The sequence below is a fragment of the Vespula vulgaris genome, chromosome 4 (assembly GCF_905475345.1).
Source record: "Vespula vulgaris chromosome 4, iyVesVulg1.1, whole genome shotgun sequence".
Lineage (NCBI taxonomy): Eukaryota > Metazoa > Arthropoda > Insecta > Hymenoptera > Vespidae > Vespula > Vespula vulgaris.
The window spans coordinates 2850227-2872352 of NC_066589.1; the positions used below are offsets into that span (position 1 = coordinate 2850227).

The 22126-nt window shown below is 29.0% G+C and overlaps 2 protein-coding genes across 4 annotated transcripts in view; one reads left to right on the forward strand and one right to left on the reverse strand.

Annotated features, from left to right (window-relative positions):
* Positions 1 to 354: 354 nt before the first annotated feature.
* Positions 355 to 8706, reverse strand: LOC127062977 (serine protease nudel). The gene is made up of 23 exons (XM_050992041.1): positions 8441 to 8706; positions 8228 to 8374; positions 6969 to 8150; positions 6663 to 6875; positions 6406 to 6569; positions 6198 to 6325; positions 5660 to 6094; positions 5278 to 5573; positions 5026 to 5170; positions 4795 to 4925; positions 4445 to 4729; positions 4068 to 4227; positions 3447 to 3616; positions 3259 to 3372; positions 2996 to 3182; positions 2597 to 2929; positions 2292 to 2480; positions 2071 to 2218; positions 1815 to 1980; positions 1560 to 1739; positions 1229 to 1466; positions 892 to 1008; positions 355 to 769 (listed from the first exon to the last, which is right to left on the reverse strand). Exons 1-23 carry the CDS (start codon positions 8541 to 8543, stop codon positions 469 to 471), a joined length of 5532 nt encoding a protein of 1843 aa, XP_050847998.1. The 5' UTR covers positions 8544 to 8706; the 3' UTR covers positions 355 to 468.
* A 6761-nt stretch (positions 8707 to 15467) lies between these two features.
* LOC127063138 (neutral ceramidase) overlaps positions 15468 to 22126 on the forward strand; it is a 33401-nt gene continuing 26742 nt past the window's right edge. The window contains exons 1-7 of one of the 3 annotated variants that reach the window (XM_050992508.1): positions 15468 to 15698; positions 17536 to 17712; positions 17943 to 18086; positions 18182 to 18358; positions 18649 to 18776; positions 19062 to 19260; positions 19633 to 19839. In XM_050992508.1, the coding sequence (XP_050848465.1) occupies positions 17566 to 17712; positions 17943 to 18086; positions 18182 to 18358; positions 18649 to 18776; positions 19062 to 19260; positions 19633 to 19839 (1002 nt within the window). In that variant the 5' untranslated portion in view covers positions 15468 to 15698; positions 17536 to 17565. Of the gene's footprint in view, positions 15699 to 15718; positions 15966 to 16811; positions 16968 to 17535; positions 17713 to 17942; positions 18087 to 18181; positions 18359 to 18648; positions 18777 to 19061; positions 19261 to 19632; positions 19840 to 22126 lie in introns of those variants that run through there. The other 2 variants (XM_050992510.1, XM_050992509.1) reach the window with 2 other exon arrangements.

Sequence of the window (22126 nt, forward strand, 5' to 3'; positions counted from 1 at the left end):
ATTACTGTTAGTTCTGATAGTAACGAACCGAAGCTACGTAGAGAGATCGAATAGAATAAATGAAAAAGAGGAGGGAGAGAGAGAGAGAGAGAGAACGTGAGAAGAGAATAGGTATTTATAAGCGGTGAAGCGAGCAGTGGGATAAACGTGGATCAACGGTACTTCTTGGAAGAAAATTATACGTAGCCAGTGCCGATTACACGATCGACGGTGCCTTGCACAATTAGTAGAGACCAGTATTTTATTGGCTATGCGTTGAAATTAATTAAATAATCGCTGTAACGTCTGGCGAAGTTATTCTATTAGAAGCAGGAGATCTAATTAGCCATCCTTTAAAATGGAATTTATTAACAAATTTAATAAATATTTATCATTTACAAATAGTTATTGATATTTAATATGCAATAAATAATTGTATAGAAATTACTATATCAAATAATATCTATTAATCTACATTATATTATTTATTTATTTTGAATTACAAACAATGAATGCACGATAACAGGGTATCCATGGCTTCGTCAATTTTACCATTGGTTTATCGTCTCTCATTGTTAACCATGTTTTGTAATTTACTCTGACTATATAAAAATCGTCGAAAACTGGCACCATTGCACCGGTATCATTTTGTTTGTTCGATAATTTACCAGAAACGTAACCTAATGATTTACAGATCTCGGATGCATCGTCGTTTGTGTTTATTGGATTCGGAAAACATACCGAATGCCAAATACCAAAACTTCTCTGGATTAATTCTCCGATATTGGTCCTATAAAATAATATTTCATTCAATTAAAAATTTACAATGAATAAATTAATTTTATTTCAAGATGAAGGATGATAAATAATCAAATGATAATCAAAGATTTCATTGCTATGTTAAATACTCACGTATCCTTATGAAATTCTTGTATTTTTTTACATTCTGCTTCATCTTCACCGCCTGGACAATCATTTTCTTCGTCGCATACGAATTCTTGTGGAATACATATTTCAGTACCATTGATTCTGTGAATACAATATCATCATTAAATTATATTCTTAAATATTTCCTTTATAATCCTGCAATATTTAATTCATATATTCATTTAATTAAAATGAAAAATAAATTTATTCAAATAAGAGCTTTGATTATATAAATATTATTAATAATATATTTAAATAATTTAATTTTTTAATAAATGAGATATAATTTAATAATATAATTGTATGAATAGATTTAATTTACCCGGCACATCTGAAATTGTCATCTTTGCAAAGACACATCATTGGCGATTCATCCGATTTATCCAAACAATTTCGTTTACCATTACAAAGACGTCCCGGTGCAGTCAATCTCAAGTAATTCGCGCAATTGCAATTGGCCATTTCGTCGCTTCTATCAGTGCAATCGAACTTTCCATCGCAAAATACACTTTTTGATACGCACTCGCCATTTTCACAACGTAACTGGGATTGAAAACATTCTGTTCGATATAAAAAAGAGAAAATAATAATTATATTCAAATAATCATTTTATAAGTTGATCGATAGGTCTGTCGAATATTACGATTACATACTAATAGGCTTTATGTTTTTCTGACGGAGTTCCTTTAATTTTAAACAATTTTTTATGTTCTCATCGAAACCATCTCGACAGTCTGGGACCCCGTCGCAAACTCGATCATAAGGAATACATTGGCCAATTTTACAACGAACACCGTCGCATGTAGGCTCTTTATATGGCTGTATTTTATCTTCTGAAAAATAACAATTGTGTGAAAAATGTGTATAATAATTTTTCGCATGAAATAAAAATCATAACACTTTCTTACCCATTGCTTGAGTAAGATATGCATTTAAATAATCAATGCTTGTTAAAACTTGCACTCGTTGAAAACTGCAAGGTGCATTTTTTTCATGAAACACTGCCGATGGATACCAGCCTTTGGCTCCGTGACAAAATATAACTCCATTCCAATCGTTTGACGTATTATTTGTCTAATAAATGTGTACAAAAATTTGATTAATTTAAGAAAAAGAATTGAATGAGCTTTATATATATATTTTTTAATTAAAGATGAAACTCACTGTACAGAGATTGCTCACAGCATTTACGAAACAACGATGACACTTTCGACAGTTTTTCACAACTGGTCTCAAAAATACGGAATGAATTGTTAATTCGTTGTCCGTACCGACTGCCATACAATTGTCCTTACTATTTGGTGGGTAAATTCTAAAAAACACAATATGATTTATAATAAATGTATAACATTAATTGTTATTTAATATTAATAATTTATACGAACTTTTTCTCAAGGAACAGTGCTTGAACATGACGCGTCATATTGATTGATGTCTTCAAATGTATAAGAGATGCACCTGTGTCGTTTAAAATTTTGATTTCGTCTACAGTTGATACTTGTTGATGAGGCCCATCCGCGTAAAGGAACGACGGAGAATAACCCAACAATACGGTTGTGTAGTTTTCTGATAATCTACATTATTATTGTTTTATTTATATATAATTCAATTAAAAACAACTAAACTTATTGTATATTTACTTGAATTTTATAAATGAAATATCTGATTGATCTTTTAAAAATAAACATACCTGATATTTTTGGTACATGTTGAACTAGATAATAGCCAATTTGGTTCTAAAAGAATTGCTGAACAACGATAAAAACCATCGACGAAGACTGCAGCTAACCACGGCCAGATATAAGTACGACTTCCGGTTTTCGGATCGACAAGCAAGTGTACATTTGCACTGCTGCTTGGAACCGGTCTACAATGAATGTAAAGACCTAGACACGTAGATAGTACCTCGCTAGGAGCGACGTACGTCGGCATAGACCGGTAATAAGTCGTGTTGGTTCCGTTTATATATTTCAATTCTAGATTCATGTTCAATACTGGTACCTCTTCAACCTTATCAACGTTTCTATGAAAATTAATCTTGTTAAATCGATTAAAAATTGTATTCACTCGTTTCTTCATTTCTACTTACTGGAATCCAAAATATTCGCACATATTATTAGCGATAAATACAGATGATGATTGATTACGGACTGTTATAGAATGATGACAAGTTGGATACCATTTTTCATTTTGATTTCTGGTGAGGACACCCTCGATATTTAAAATTGGACGTCCATCATTATCCATATTCACGTACTCACCATTACTTAAGATGACTAAGAAAATTAGAAAGAAAAATGTTATGATCACTGAGAAATCATAAAATTTTGTGATTCTTTAATTGAAACTCACAACAATCCAATTCGTCCTCCTTTAAAGGACAATCGTATTTCGCATCGCATTTTTTTGACAAGGGTATACACGTTTTACTTCTAGTACAAAGAAACTGATCGTCCGAACATATCTCTGAAAGATCCAATTTTTTGGATAAGTATAGAATATATATGAAAGTAAATTAAAGAAACTTAAAAGAATTTTACTGCAATCATTTTCGTCAGTTTTATCTTCACAATCTACGTATCCATCACATATTGCTTCTGGTCGGTATTGAGATAAAGTTTCTTTGCATGTACAATTAAGTTCATCTGTTCCATCCTCGCAATCGATTATTTTGTCACATCGTTTACTTATATGTATGCTTTGAAGTAATCTGTAAATTAAATTTTGTACTGTTCATTGATTTTCTAAATTTATTTATGTAAATATAGAATATTGCGCCTGAAAATATAAAACAGTTTTTACTTTGTCGATAATGTTGCTTACAAGTACCATCTATCAATAAGAAACTTTTTTTAGCCCCTAAGATAAGATAATATATATGCAGGTTTGTGAATGTTAGCGATTGCATTAAGGGGCTTGAAAAAAGTCTCTCGAACTTGAAAACAATATTATCAATCATTTACGTAGTGGAATCTACAGGCTGAACATCTATATTAATTACAAACAATTGATCAATACATATTACTGATTAATTTCTTAAATCAAGTAATAATAAAATTGATTATAATGCACCGAATAATTTCGTTGTTTTTTGAAAATGATATAAAACATAAATTATTTTTATTATTGCAACTTTATATAAATTTATTACGCATACGTACAGTTGGCATGTAAATACGAAAGAAACAGGATTCTCTGTGTTTGCTGAGATAGAAGTTAGTTCTATGTTTTTTATAGTTGACGAGGAAGTTTCAGAAATATCAGTATATGCACTAGTTTCCGACGATGACCATAAAATATTTTCCGTAGTGCAAGGAGCATCTGTAAAGAAACAAATCATAAAACGACATCAATTCTATTTTTATAATATAATATATCTACCTAGATTAAATTATTCATTAAATTATACAAAATATTTCATTTCAATGGGAATACTTGCATATCTTATGCCGTGATATATATCTAACAAAAAATGACGTTTAAGGATAAATTTTAACATCTTTTTAAAAGTTGTAATTTTTTACTTTTATATTTTTACCTGTATCTGAACTGTCAATCGTGGTTTCATTCATATTGGATATATCAGTAACAACATTGTAATATGTATCATTATACATAATATATTCATTATGAGATTTGTTTTCGGATTCTTTGAATAATTGAAAATCAGTAAAATCGTTACAGTTTTCTTCATCTTCGCCATATAAACAGTGTATCGTTCGATCGCAACGTTGGTTATTTGGCAAGCACTTTCCATCGTGACAATTAAAACCAGGACATTTTCTTAGAGGATAACCTTTCCTACGAATTGTCGATCGTCCTCCTACGTAATGAAATCGATCGAGTTAATAGTAATACATTCATATATAGCAGTATAAAAAAATTTACCAGAAATTTGGTTGATCCAATCGACGAAATAGCTAACTTTTGTATAAACACCAGGTTTTCCTGGACGACCACAACCTTCACCATGGCTAACTATACCAGCTACGTAATAAGACAAGTCCACGGATGGATTCCTAAAAATAATAAAAATATGTAATCAATTATACATTTCGTTTTTTTTTATTTTTCATACTATATATGACTATTTAATTATTCATAAATAATATATCGTACATGCATAATAAAGGACCACCACTATCTCCTTGACAAGCATCTCGACCACCTTCTGGATATCCAGCACAAATCTCAGTTATATTGTCATATTCAACATCAGTACATTGTGACAAAATAGGTACTGCAACTTCTCTCAATTGATCAGCTGTATATAATATTAAAATTGATTTATAATATTGCAAAATTTAATACCCATTGATATAAGTAATTCTAATGAACAAAAGAGAGAGGAAGAAGGAGAGAGAATCTTACTGTCAGGACCTCGTTCCATCCAAGCACCCCAACCCATAACCACACACATTGTATCAACGGATGGCACTTGTTCCCAAATCGAACCCAGTATATTTTTATTTGGAAAACATGCAGGACGAACCCATCGATTAAAATGGAGTGGGGCATCTAACATTACCATCCCAATATCATTTCTCATCATATAAGGATCATAGTTAGGATGTATTACGATACTTTTTGCGATTCTATTTTGTGTCATAGGTGAGAACGATAAACGTCGTAATACGCCAGCTTGTATTTCATAGTAGTGATTAGCTCTAAATAAAGGATTAAAAAATTTATAGATACTTTCAAAAAGATTTCAATTATATAACGATGAGAAATATATTTGAAAAAGTCTTACTGAAGGAGACAATGAGCAGCAGTGATTATCCAATATTCATTTAAAATAACACCACCACAATGAAAATTGCCATCCCTGTACATAGCAATCAAAAAGGGCCAAGCTTCTGGTTCACTAGCACGACCTCCAACTATTCCTAGGATCGTATCAAATTCTTCGTTAAGCTTTGTAACTACTTCTCCATTCGATTCTGTCGAATTTCTTGATAATTTAGCCTGGTTGATCTTAAAATTATTTCTTATTTTATCTTGTTCAGAAAGATAAGAATTATACTCTTGAGATTGATGTGTTGCACCACAAGGGTAAGGTGGACATTTAACATACACTGTGCTCGTGCAAGTATCGATTATTTCAACCTTGTTATTTGTTATTGTCAAAAAGGACCCCTTAAAACCGCTCCAAGGTATTGTACGAATTTCAATTTTCGGTTTATCACTGTAATCAGTAAGTAAAATATAAATACATACATACGTACATATCCTTTGACGAACAATAAACAATCTTATATTTTTTTTTTCTTGAACTCGCATAAACATACATTTTTTTCAATCTTAATTCACTCCTACAAGCTTCTTCAGCCAAAGACGTTTCTTCCGAACAAACTGGATACCATTTGCCTTCGTAATTTTTGTGTAGATAACCCTCAGTATATCCAACCACGTTAATCTGAAATAATAATCAATTAACTTCACAAAATCTATCATGCGTATCATAGAAAAATAACATCGTTAAATTAAAAGACGTACATCTGTACTTTTGGCATGTGTTGGTAATAGTAAACTACAATCCTCTTCGTCTTTTCCATTTAGACACTGTGGAGATCCGTCACAACGTTTAGAAAAAGGTACACATCTATGATCTATGTTTCCGTATTTGGAATTAAAACAACTAAATGAATCTTTTGGACAATCTACAAAAATTTTTTAAAAATTTTTTGTATTAAAAAAAAATCAATAAGATTCGTACTCCTCATCGACAAAATTTCATTTTCAATAATAAATACCATAACATTCCATTTCGTCTTCAGCATTAGGACAATCGACATATCCATCGCATAATCGATTTTTCGCTATTCTGTCTTTACAGCTGCAATTCTTTTCATCGCTACCGTCGAAACAATCAACTTGTCCGTCGCATAATTTTAATTTCGAGATACATTGATTGTTTTGAACACATAGAAATGCATTTACTGGACAACGTAAAGATTCATAATTTTCTGTAAGATAAACAAATATTATTACAATATATTGTATTAATACATTGAATTTATTTCTAAAGACAATCAATATATCAAGTTTATAATTGTTACCTATTTTCTTTCCTACATGTCTAAAATCTGGTACACTTGGAATATTTGAGGAATGAAACGACGGTGCTGGCAAATATGTGCAATAATATTGTAATAATCTACTAGATCCAGCCGGGGAAACTTTTTGATTTGGCATAGATAACCAAGGAACAACGTTCTCAGGAGGAGGAAGTAATTGTACATTTTGAGCTTGAATTTGTAAGAAATTTGGTTGAGACGGATTTGATGATTGTAAATTTCCAGAAGATGGTATAGTCTGTTGAGGAATTTGAGGATAAGGACCAGATGGATAGGATGTTGGAAAGATAGGTGAATTTAGATCATTAGACTGAGGAGATTGAGGTACGCCATAAAAACATGTAGGATATGGCATCCAAGTATACGTTGGCTTTAAATCAACTTGACTCGCTTGTTGCATAACTTCAGCAGTGGGTAAAATTATTTGAGAACTTGACGATGATAGTTTAGATCCATAATCAATCGATCTCTCGTTAACTGTATCCGTTGATTCTTTAGCAATTGTCCTTATAATGTTATCGACCATTTGACGTGTATGATCTCTTTTAACTTGACCAATCGACGTCTTTGTTACAGGATCTGGCGTCAAATTCACAGTTGCAATATCGTCGGCTTCTCCTTTTTCATCTATACTCATTGAATCTAAATCAATCGTATCGTGTTTACCATCTAACAAATTAATAACAATTTGAATATTCTCATCTTCGTCTTGTAAAGACATATCATTATTTTCGTTGCTCATTGGATCAAACTCGTAACTTTCAGCTGTCATATTTTTACACTCTAAACATCTTATTATTTCCAGAAACTTTGAATTTTTATTTTCTAGATCGTTTAGATCGAAGCCTATATTTTCGAAGAAATTCGACAAAGAATGTTTAGTGTTTGTGAGTATTTCAAGAAATTTGTTTACCGATTCGCAGTTACTCGCTGTTTCTTGACAATTTTCAAACGATATTTTTGTTTCGCGTTTAAAACGCTTTTTAATTTGATCGTCAGGAAAGAAGGAATATATCATTTCCAGTGTATCTTTGTTAAAATTTTTGAAATCGATGTCAGAAGTTTGATTTTCATTAATTCTTTCTTGAATAAATTTAATCGGCGTTTCCGTTTTATCGACGATATAATCATGCTCGATATGAATCTTTTGATACGCAGGATCTGCTGAAATATCAATACATTCTTAAATTAATTGTAAATGCTTTGATGAATTCAAATATCATGAAAAATATTTTTTTTACCTGTATCTAAAGACACGATGTAAATTATTGAGACGAAGACACATATTATCAGAATCATAAAAAGAAGTACAGTTGTAAACATCTTTTTCGAACGTTCTAATGTATTCAAACGTATGAAAGGAATGTAAATACATCGATTGGAATTATCTAATGTTTAGAAGTAAAATTGATTATCAAGTATAATTTATATATTTCTATAAAAATTCAGCTTACCTTTTATTACGGTTGTTACTAGACTCTCGCAACAATATTGCCGATCGATTGGAATATTTTGTAATTTTGTAGGAAAATCTTGCTGTTTATCACTTTCATCCATTATTGTTAAAAAGGACCACTAGAAAATAATGCGTCGAATTAAACTTATGATGTTAATGATAGACAAAATTTTTAATTATTGATTTTTTACTTCAACATTAACTGCTTAATATAAAAACGATTTGAAAAGTAACACGATATTATTGTATCAACTGTGATCCTTCAGCTCGATGGTTTCAAAACAGAATAAAGAAGTAATACACGGAGCAATCTATTTGAAACTTACATCGAATGTGTCAGCGATAAGTCTTTCGAATATTTCGACATTCGATTGCGTGCAAAGGACCGACTCGATTTGCACGCATTGTTCTTATCTTTCTTGCAAAATTTGCAAAAAATAAGTGGGTAGAAATTTTTCCATTATACGTAAGCCTATCAAACGCATGGAAATTTCGAAAAGTGTAGAATGTTTGGAAAAAGGCAATTTTTATGAATTTTTTAATGATTTAAAAATAGATTATGGCTTTTAAAAAAAATTCTATGTAATAAAAATTAGATAATGATATGAGAAATAATCGTGACAAATTTCATTTAAATCAGTTTAGTAGTTTTCAAAATATCATTGGCAATGATTTGATAAATATAATTGTTAGTCAACAGCCTTTAAAATTTAAGGTACATGTAAATGCGAGAAGAATATTCTAGTTTCTGTGAAGTTTAGCGAATTCGACAAAATCGGCTATAATTTTATCAATTTTTGAAATGTTATAGTAAAATAGCAGAGAATATTCTTAAAGGATAATACTATCCAATCAAAATATTTTTGAAAAATCAACCTTTTTGAACTATCTAGGTGTATGTAACCAGTTAAAGTACTTTCAATTGAAGTTCTCCATTCCACAAGTAGCATTGAAATGTGATAACCGTGTTGCTTATTCTTTCGATTTCCTTTGGAATGTGCAGACTAGTCGATTAGTCACTTCGTGACATAGTTTTCGTTAATAAAATGCATTTGCAAGTTTAACAATACAAATGTGAACAAAGTAAGATGAAAGAAACAAGTAGAAAGAGAATAGGTTTATCTATTTAAACATGAAACAATTGTTAAAATTCCATATGAAATTTTAAATGTAGATTTGTGATCACGCGAAATTTATTGAAAGAAGAAAAAAAGAAAATTCATGTAATAATGATAATCGTATAGAGATTTACCTAAGAGAAAATCGAATATCATTTGAATGTTACACAGTAATGTAATAATATAACATACATTATTCTTCAATTTTATTTTACTTATTGTGCCTAAAAGTAGGCAACATTCCTTACTTTGTCGATAATGTCATTCCCTCGCATCATCTGTTAATAAAAAACTTTTTATTATTAACTGATAGTAGATAATACATTTGTATATGCTTATATGAAAAGGAACAACTATTATAAGGCTCTAAAAGATATCTTGTTAAGAGATGGCGCTTGAAAACAACATTATCGATGGAGTATGAATAGTTTCCTGTTATTAGGCGAGATATTTAAATTCGCATAAATAAAACAATTTTAATATAAATGTCATATATAATCATTAACAAATTTAAATTAAATAACAAATAAATCAACTATATTGAATCATGTATTTTTTTAGCTCTCGCAAAACTCATAAAAACTGCATTATATAATTTTTATTTATATAAGAGAGTTCCTGAGTATGAGAGAGATTCAACTTAGAATTCAACTAGCTGGCCGACTCATATATTACGTATTGTTTATTAATTATAGCGGAACGATCAATTGTATTTTATTATTTCCGTGATGGAGATAAAAGAATTCGTAGGATGAACGCGAATGTAGGATAACCTTTGTTGTCTATAATGAATCATACTGGAACTGAAGGTCAGACGTTCTTTAATGGAATATGATTTACATTAATTATCATATGAAATATAATATAACAATTTGTCGACACTTTTAATAAATATTTATTTAATTAATTTTTATTGATGAAGTTACAGATAATAATGTAAAAAAAACTATATCACGATATAGTTTCAATACGTTTGATTCCATTTTATTTATAATTTTTAGAATAAATTGGACATTTAGGATAATCTGATATAACATTTTATTCTACAAATTTATTTTTCATTCATTAAGTAATTATTTTATAATGATCTATGTTAACAATAAGCACAACCATAATTCTTGATCGATTTTCATGAACAAGGTCAAAATCTTTTTTTCTAATTATAACTAAATATTAAAGTACTGTTGATGGACTTTGTTTATTCTAAATTAATTAATTGATACTGTTTGATCGAATAATAACAACGAAAACTTTCGAGTAATAACCAATAGCATCGCTTGTTTTCATTTCTACAGAATTTGATTAATCTATAAACAATCACTAGGCTAATAAAATCATTTATATTATTGCACAAAAGTTTATTAAAAAAATGAATTATTGAAAAATAGACGTTTAATATAAAATATGTGTTGAATAAGTAAAGGGGAATCAGTATGCTGATTCAAATACGACGAGTCAAGAAAAAGAGAAAAAGAGAGAAAGGGTCATGGCAATAAAATAGCCTGATCGTATTTTGTGGCGAATGTCGGTTATGCAATGTTGATTCTTTTACTTTCTCTCAGCATGTCTGAAGAATATGCTGGCACGAATGTTAGTGCATGCTCGCTAATGTACGTTCAAACACGTTACGTTAAAGAATAAATCAATAGATTTTCTATATAGAAATCCGTGTTATCAAAATATCTTATAAATTATTTTTAGAAGATATTCAATTTATTTATTTTATCTATCGAAACTTTCGTGCAAGTATTTCGATGATGAATTTTATTTCGCTTCAAAGTGCTATCAAATTACTTGTGTATAAAAAGAAATGTTGAAAATTGGCCAGTGACGTGACTCATAAAACTCTGTGACAACAGGTGTTTCGCAGTTTAGTGTATTATAAAAGATAATGATATGAATGTTTATTTAAATTAAAAATATTCAAAATAAAAATAGAATATATACGCGTTTAAATATGTCGTGACAATGATTTACAATAATTTGCATGATTTTTAAATGACTATGTCTTAACATTAAAATTAAATGAAACGTGAAAATTAATAAATAATTCGTATAATGTTATGATAATAGAATTAAATTTGGTAAGTGTATTATGGAAATAATAAAAATTTAATTTCAACGTTTTGAAATATAAATGTATTTTCACATATCTCGAAATACTATACAATAATTTCTAATAAAGATACTGAAGCTGTAGGATTTAATTTTATTTAATCTAATGAACAACCAAATCTCAATCTTTTTTCGTGACATTCACTGAATTAAAAATTTCAATTGTTTCATTTCATGAAAAATAGAATTTTTTAAGGTAAATAAGGATGTTAACCTTCTTTTTAATAATTCCGAATGCATATTCATGCATTCTATTAATATCGTTCTTTGCTTATGTATAATATTTGCATATCTTCTCTTTTTTCTATACAAGCTATTAATCTGTAATATAGAACAACATTCGTATAAAAAGGGATTAATATACATTATCAATTAATATAAAATTATAATTAAATATGATATACAGTAACTTTTCAATCAATGTATGTTATATAATGTTTATTTAGTATTTATTCTTTTCCCTTTTCCTTTGATATTTTTATAATGCATAAATTTTCCGACTTTACAAAATGTAAATCAATGTAAATCAATGTAATGATAAGCGTTTATGTTCTCGATTGCAAATATAATATAATATAGTTACGTTCAAGAATACTGTGTTAGAAATACATCTGCTTTTTTACCATTCAAATCGTAAGTATACATAACATTACAAACAAATTATAGAAAAGAGCCTTTGATATGCAATATATAATATCGAAGAACTATTTCGATTCTCGAATTGTAATAATCGAAATATTCCCTTTAAATCGTGCAATAATGTCTATGTAAAAAAATTGTCTCAGTAATTTTTATAAATTTTGATTTTACTTATATTTTTTTATTTCATTTGTATTTTTCTTTTAGTAAAATTAATGGAAAAGAAAAAAATTAAAGGGGGTGGAGAACAAATATGTGATGGACCTTGACATTGATTAAGGACGTGAAAGGAGAATCGTGTAACCTTTTAATGAAAACGTTTACAAAATCGTCGATATTTCCTAAATCATTCCGGAAGTCAAATTAAACTAGTAAAATCATGCGAATGATTTCTATCGACATTCGATGTTCTCATAAATTTCTGGTAAGTAGTAATAGATTTATAAAAACATTTTATTTTTTTTTTATTTCAGTCTAATTACAATTCACGATAAAGTAATTAAGTGAAATAAAAAAAAATTACAAACGTATAAAAGTATCTTTATTGCTCTTCTCGTAACGAGTAATCAAATATAATTCTGTTTAACGGACTGATATGTACATTGTTTAATTAACACGCACGCGCAAAAGATCGAATAGAAGGTATATATTTAATTAGTATGCATAGCAAAACTAATAATGTTAATTATAATAATTATAAATTAATAAAGTTGTATAGGAAATAAACGTGTATTACGTATATATATATGTATGTGTATATATATACACATATGTGTGTATGTACCGGGCGTCTCATTCAAATTATGATATGGCCAAATCCTATTAGTTTTATAAACAAATATTTCAAATAGAAGTTGTTAGTTTTTCTATAGAAAAAGCAATACTTATGATAATTATTTAGTAATCAATGAAATATTAATGAAAATATGTAAATAACTGTAAATGCATATGTAAGTACTCCTAGTTTTGATATTGTAATATCGATATTTTTTACAACTTTTGTTAGGCTTAAAATATTAAAAAATAATTTTAAAAAATTATTACAACTTCCATATCTTGACAGCTGCACTCTTTACGAAATAGTAATAATAAATATTACATTCTCTTCTTTTATAAGATCAGAGATATTTTCAGCATATCATTTAAAATGAGATATCTGGTAGAGTATACACGCGATTTACTTTCTTTCGATCCATCAGCTTTAAACGTTCTCAGTTTCATCATTCAGAATTAAATGCTCTCAGGAGCATTTAATTCTGAATTAAATGATCAGAAACAAAAAGATCTTTGTAACTTTTAAATGTAGTTTCGATAAAGTTATATATATGAATGTGTTTTTTCATTTTTATTTTTTTATATAATATTTTTTATAGTTATCAATTATAATTTGTTTAAAGTAAAATATTGAGTAAGTTCTATTAACTCTGGTGGAGATAGTAAGTAAAAGATATTTTCCAACTAGTGGTCCACACCTTCATTAGTTCACTTCACTGGCATAAGCAAATGTTGGTAGTAGAGTGGAATTGATTGCTTGTTGTTAGATCGAATTAATTAGCTGTTGTTAGAATCTTCTTGGGTAGTCTTCTCGTGATATATTTAGTGTATAGATTGAAAGCTAAGTTAATGCTTTATGTTCTAAGATATAACGAACATAACTTGTACGAATAGATGAAATTCAGTAAATTAAGCAATTACGTATGTATTTTATTTTTTCTTTACTGAACCGCCTATATCTTATTTTTACATTTTATTAAATATTTAATAAAATGTAAAAATAAGATAAATGTGTGCATCTTTATATGTGATTTTTTTTGCAATAGTCATAAATATACATTACGTTAGCATTAATTTTAAATTTAGGATAGATATAAAATGAAATTCGAAGAAACGTGAACGTTTGTCACGCTTATTATAGTGTATCATTCTGACACATCTCAGAGTAAGCTTTGTATAGAAGCATTAATCATATTATAAAAATACTTACAAGTAACCTAACTTACCATTCCATGATTGATCAATGTTTCTAATTTTAAGTTATTCTAATACTATCGTACGCCATAAATTAGAAGTAGATATTTTCCATTTCAATGAAAGTTCTTTTTCCCTTGTTGACGGTGATTCTCTTAGCAAATATCGAAATCGACTTTCTAATATAATATTCAGGAGAAAATTTTATTGTTCAACTCTCACAGACATTTCTCATTACTCAAAAATGATTAATACAAACCTTAGTATGTAGAATATAATATGTACTATTTTTCTAACGATGCAAAGCAATTTTGTAACGCAATTTCGGAAACGTTCATTTTCTTTTTTTCTTTAATATTTTTATCCAAAGATTTAATCGACCTTAAATTCTATTGAATCTTAAAATCTGTTTATATATTTTTATTTATTTTTTTGTATTTGCAATGTTCAAAATTTTTCTAATCGATTCAATCTCCATTATACTTTCAATTTATATAATAAATGCATACGCATTAGACATAAATTTGTCAGACATAAGCCTGAATTCATAGATTCGAAATATTGTTTTTAAAAATTCTTTGACTATTTGACCCAGTGGCCAATTGTACCAGAGATGAAAGGAGAGATCATTTCGACCAATCACGTGTTTGAACAAGCACGGACTACCTGTCGCTCGACTCACGTGGTCCAGAATGTCTCATCTAGCTTGTTTCTAAGAAGGGACAAGAGACTGTGTAGAGAGAGAGAGAGAGAGAGAGAGAGAGGGAGAGAGAGAGAGAGTGAGAGAGAGAGAGAGAGAGAGAGAGAGAGAGAGAAGAGAAAAAAGAAAAGAAAAAAGAAACGAAAGAGAGAAGAAGAAAAAAAATAGAGTAAGAAAGAGCGACAAAGAAAGAAGGATTGAAAGAATGAGCGGGAGAGAAGGAAAGAGAGAGAGAGAGAGAGAGGGAGATTGAAAGAAAGAGCGAGAGAGAATGAGAGAGAGAGAGACGAAAGAGAGAGAGAGGAAAATGGATGTAGGCAGTATGTAACTGACGATAGTGGGTTAGAAAGAGAGAGGTAGAAAGGAAAAAGAATAAAACCATGGAGGTCACTAAGCGAGTAGGAATAGAAAAGAGGCAGGGATGGGAGGGAATAACCATAGAATCGTTTCCGTTTCCCCTTCTCGATACGCATCACGGTATGTGAGTCGAGCAACGTTTGACACTCACGAAGGAGTGTCGTTTGTGAGCAGTTAAAAGAGACTATTATGATCCGCTCGTGTTCACGTATCTGATGCTTTGACATCGCTTCGTACGGTCGGATTTCGAGAATAATCTTAGCTGATTAATCGTAGCTGATTGGACGAGAAGAATATTGACTTCGAATTGGTCAATGAAAGAATGGCGAGTCTTCTTAACTCTTTTTGTGTCCATATAGGTATGTATTTTCGTAAATAAATAGCGAGTTGTTGTTGTGAAATCGTTAGTCTTGGTATTTTCTAATGAATCTCGGAATTTCATTATTACGAGCATCGGAGTTATACGAAAATATAATTATAACGAATCGAAGCAAATTCGCACGGTTTTAATAAAAAGTGAAAGCTTCTATTTGATCGGTCCGTTCGCTGATGAAACCATCTCTCAAATATATATATGAAATTTTGCAACCGAAGAATCTCTCTGTTCGACTTGGATCTTCCTCGGAGTAAGTAATCTTTAATTATAGAGTTAAAAAGATTAACTTCAATCGGTGATATCACTTTTTTGTTTTTCAAACGATATATTTTTTTTTCTTTTCCTTTTTTTATTGCGAATCGGTAATATTGAAAATTGTGTTTTTTTTTATCATCGATTGAATAGTTTTCTATATCTTCAATATTTCATATATTTCGCCTGAATTCGTTCTAATTTACTTTCTTTTTCGTTTGAGAAGAATAGAATATAAGAAAATATATAATAAATATTATAATAGTAATAATTATAATAAATAAATTTAGAGTCGTTGTTTTGAATTTCTGATTTAAAAACAACAAGAACAATGTTATGCAAGGCCTTTGTCTTTCAGTTTGATTTCTAATATATTTTCCATGTTCAATTAATTACTGCTCAATTAATATTTATGACATATAACTTGTGACATTTAACAAGCATTATGTTAACTTTTGTCAATACAATGTAATACAATAGTTCTATATACTCGCTTAATAATTAAAAAAAAATAATTGATTGAAATATTTAATTAATTGGAAAACTATAGTGTTCTGTAAGAATAATTAACAATCATTAAATTTCCAATTCAGTCGAAAATTGATTATTTTACTTCATATTATGAAAATATTTAACATATGAGATTATGATACTTTATTTAATTAAGTAAATACTTCTATATGTATTAAAGTAGAGAAACAAAATATATTGTAAAAGTAAATATATTTCATATATTTAATTTTCATATAGGAAAGAGAGAGATAGAGTATGAATTCTATATCGATAACAAAATAAGATTACTTATCTTTTCAATCGAGATAGTGTCTGCGATAGTGATTCATTCAAAGTCGCATAATGTTACGTCGAACGACAATTTATAATAGAAGTGAAAATTAAAGGAACAACTTAAAATTTATATACATTATTAAAATAATGCATTACTCGTTAAAACCATCATATAGGCGTTAAATTAATTCATTACCTTCAAATTTTACAACAGGTTTGTCATATTATTACTACATTCTTAATTTTTGCAAAGTACGCATATACACACGTATACACACATACCACCTCGTTATCTATCAGAGAAAAGGAGAGAATAAATATTTATAAAAATTGTTGTATATTTATTCAATAAAAGAGAAAGTTTAGGTTTGTTCTTCGTGTTTACGATTTATGCATTCAGATATAAAATTTGATAATTTGCCTATGGAAAACGTTCGTGACCTTTTCGATATTTTATTTAGATATAGTTTTTATCTTTTAACCGTAGATAGACATTCAAAGTATTTAGTTTTTTTCCTGTACAAAGATTAAAAACTCTTAATTCTAGATTAAAAAAAAAAAAAAATGAAATAAAAAGAAAAGAAAAGAAAAAGAAAAAGAACAAGAAAAAAATACAAATTCGAAAGTTATTCAAAATGGAACAAAAAATTAAAAACATATGAAAGTCTTTTGACGAAGGTCATAACAGATAAGAATTTAAATAATTATCAATGGATATAAATTCTAAATGTAAACAAATAATTTCAATCAGTTGATTTCGCTAATTAATAATTTCATTTCAGTTTGAAAAGCGGAGAAGTACAGTAAGCTGAATGGATACGAAGCGCTTACGATTTCATGATTTATCCACATTATGGATCATTTTACTTACGTTCATCCTATCTCCGAGCTGTCTAGCATCGTACAGCATCGGAGTTGGCATAGCCGATTCCACTGGACCCGTTGCAGAAGTTGTATTTGTAAGTACCCATAATTTCTGTGACAAATATTTATTACATGTTTATTAAGGCATTTCAACTGTTTTATGGGTTCCTCCCCTTTAATTCGTATTCTGAACATTTTTTAATCTACTTATATATATATATATATATATATATATATATATATATATATATATATATAGATGAAATATGTGACCATTGATATCGTCAGGATTAGTTTTTGATATTTTCCTTTCCTTTTTTTTTAGATGGGATATGCAAAGATGGATCAAAAAGGATCAGGAATACATCTTCGAACCTTCTCACGTGCGTACATCATCGACGACGGCGAGGAGAGGTTTGTTTTCGTCAGTGTCGACAGTTGCATGATTGGAAATGAAGTTCGAAAGGCGGTACGTTCTTAGAAAGATTAATTTTACAATGACGTTATCTTTGTTAGGTTGTATCTATAATTAGTTACAAAGCTATTATTCTTTTTCTATTTTAGGTACTGCATAAACTGCAGTCACAATATGGAAATTTGTATACGGAAAAAAACGTGATGATCAGCGGTACGCATACGCATTCTAGTCCAGGTGGCTTCATGATGGATGTACTCTTTGACCTCACCACATATGGTTTCGTCAAGGAAAGTTTCAATGCCATTGTAAACGGAATAACAAGAGTATGTGACTTTCGTTTATCGTTGAATAAGATCCTTGTATTTTAACGTCACCAAGTGTTAATGATCGATCTTTTTCTTTATATTGATCTTTCATGAATATTAATTTAGCTCGTCAATTTTATATTTATTCGTTAACGAAAGTATGAACTTTGAATTATTATTATTATTATTATTATTATTATTATTATTATTATTATTATTATTATTATTATTATTATTATTATTATTATCATACGATTTCAATGTACATTTGAAATATTTGTTACTATATTATTTTTGTTTTTTAATAGAGTATCAAACGTGCTCACGAGAATGTTGTACCTGGAAGGATTTTTATCACGCAAGGAGAAATTTTGGACGCTAATATAAACAGAAGTCCATTAGCTTACCTTAATAATCCAAAGGCTGAAAGGGATAAGTAAGTGACTCTTTCTTTAACATGAATTTTGTCCCGTTGAGAAAAAAGATTTAATATTAGAAAAGAAAAAAATTCAATACTTCAAATAAAAATTCATACAACGTTTACGAAAGACATTTACATTAAATTGTATTCTATTAACATTTTATTTACATATTTTTTAAATGAACGTATTCGAGTAGAATTTTTTATAATCGTCTTCTATAACCATTAACCTGTTTACAAGTTGACACATGATATCATTAAGACCTTGTGAATTAATGTTTTATACATACTATTTTACAGATACGACAATAATGTAGATAAAACGATGACGCAGCTACAATTTGTCGGTGCTGATAACCAACCGTTAGGTGTCATCAATTGGTTTGCTGTTCATCCTACCAGTATGAACAATACTAATCATTTAGTATCGAGCGATAATGTGGGTTATGCTTCGATACTTTTTGAAAAAATGATAAATAAAAATGCTATGATCGGCAAGGTGAGAAATTAAGACTCAATTGAATTTATGACTGAACATGACTCTTCGAGGATCTTTATAAATTTATATATTGATTCATACAAACCTATAAGTGTTAATTTTATATAATAATTTTATAGTACAAAAGTAAAGTTTAATGTGATTTATTTTATTGTAATACAATTTGATAACAATTATTTTCAAATTTTATTACGAGAAAATATGAATGAGTTAATTTTTTATTGTAATAAAATTTTTAAAGTTAATAATTATAACTTCTTAATTATAAACGTATGTATTTATGAATCAATCTATAATAATATGTATTTGGTTAGATCAAAGTATTTAGTTAAATACTTTTCTTTGTAATATATCTTATTTGTACTTATTTAGGGTCCTTTTGTCGCTACGTTCGCTTCTACAAATTTAGGCGATGTTTCACCGAACACTCGCGGTCCAAAGTGCGAGTTTTCCGGATTGAACTGTACCGATTGTTATACTTGCCCAGGAAAAAAAGAAATGTGTTTTGCTTCAGGACCTGGCAAGGATATGTTCGAGAGTACCAGTATTATAGCAAGAAAAATGTTCGATAAGGCGGCGGTGAGTACTGAATATTTATATACTACATCTTTTACAGTATTTTCTTTATAAATTTATTATCTAAATTACTCGATTCCTCGTATCTATTTCTAACAGAAATAATATTTACTTATGGTAAATTTTAAAGCATGGATTTTCAAATTTTACCTCAAATATGAAAGTTAGACCATTAATCGATCTATCGAATTAATTGATCTCGAATTATTTTAACAATATTTTCAGATAACAAGAATAAAAATCGCGTATAATGTTTATCTATTATTTATTTTATTATTTATTTTAGATACATTAATCTATTCTAAGTGATTTGACAAATATTATGTACACGTACATACATTATCGAAATTATTAATAATCTTCAATTAATTCCATCAGTTCCAAGGTAGACAATCGAAAACCATGTTATATCCATTTAGTAATGCTTCTCATATTCGTATTCAGGGGCAATATACTTGACGAGTGGCGTAGGATGTACAGCTTGTCCGATTTTTTTGACAATAGCGTTGAATCCATTGTGTGGGTCAGATGTATAATCGACTACACGAATTGTACCATCAGGTTCGTTTAAACTATAAGAACCCTTAACGACATCACCATCACGAACTTCCTCTTGTTTTTTAACGTCACCAGTATGAGGATCATGGACGCCATATTCGAAGGAGTATTTTGGATAATCCTAACAAATATTTGAATATTCATGTTAATGTTCATTTTATATTTATTTTTATTTTATCGTACGAATACTCACATATCCTTCGTTATGATCGTACACTCCATAATTTTGTCTATAAGCTGGTACATCATAGATCACTTTATTAAGAACAGGAGTGATCACAGCCGAGTGTGAAACTGTTGTTCCGTATCCTTCGTAACCTCCGTATCTTTCATATTCATGTCCAACTAAAATGGCATTACAATTCATAGCCAATAGAACTATAGCGAGTGCAAAAAACATCTGCAAAGAATGATTAATAAATTGAAATTTTTGTATATATCGTTAGACAATGTTATGCTTATAAATTGATATACTTTGTTTAGAATGTTTCTAGGAAGATTTGAGAAAACTTAGAAAATCATTAAGGACAATATTTAAATCTTTAGCAGCGGATCAATTTTTTTTATGTTTTTTTTTAATCTCTTCTTTTAATTTAAAATGAAAGAATACAATTTTGCTATAAAATAAGTTCAGTTAAATTGTAAATGTAGTAATACAAGAGAACAAGATATGTCAACGAATATAAGTGATGGCTCACCTTTGGAAATATGTTGTTGTTCACTGGTTGATTGTGAATGATAAATTTGGAGTACCGTTCGGCTCCTTTATAGTTGGACTTCGTCTGGACCCCCTAATGATTTCTCTCGACTTCTTGCCATGACGGTAATTGTATAAGAACCAAGGTCTTTCTCTTTTCGTGACTTACGTTCCTTTTTTTTTTTTTTTTTGACAAGATGAAGGTCGCCGAAAGTGTCTTAGAAAAAGAAAAAAATCTTTTTTTTCTAGCCTATAAACCTAATACGTAACGTCGAAGTTCGATAAATAGGGAACCAGAATTTATTTTCTTTTTGAAAAGAGAAACGCAAAAGAGAAGTAGAGAGAGAATCAGTCGTCCTTAAAACAGGGCATTCCCTTCGATGTATTTTGTCTGTATCTTTTAAAGGAAAAAGGTTTGAAGGATGACTTTGATTTTGATAAATTCGAAATATTCGTGCGTAAAACGATTTGATGGTTGGTAATCGTCTTATGTCATATTATTCAAGTAAACTGCAGATTTGAATGTAATTATATTCGTGGAATATAATAGGATTTTTATAAAGCATTTATATTAGGGATAAACTTGATTGCTCTAATTATTTCTATTCATTTAATAGAGAATCATCATTTCTTTAATGATGTTATCAATTTTTTTCGCGTATGGATTTGAAAGATGATTATGTTTTATATTACATTAATTAAATATAATAACCTTGAGAAGATTTAGTATTGCAAATTAATTTTATTCGGTTCGTTTTGTTCATACAATGTTATAACACTTATATAACATATTTTTTCTGTGTAAGTAGGTTCGTTAGAAGGAAAGTATTCCGAAGAAAAAACTTATATTGTTCTAATAAATATAGAAACTATTAGAATGATTTGTGTTATGCGATTAGAAATTGTCATAGTGTAAAAATTAAATTATCTTGATGTTTCTGTTTTCGGTCTTCATAACGAATCATTAATTAATTTTAATCTTTTCTATCTCTTTATTTCTCGAAAGAAAGAGTGTAGATGTGCTTGTAAGATTTC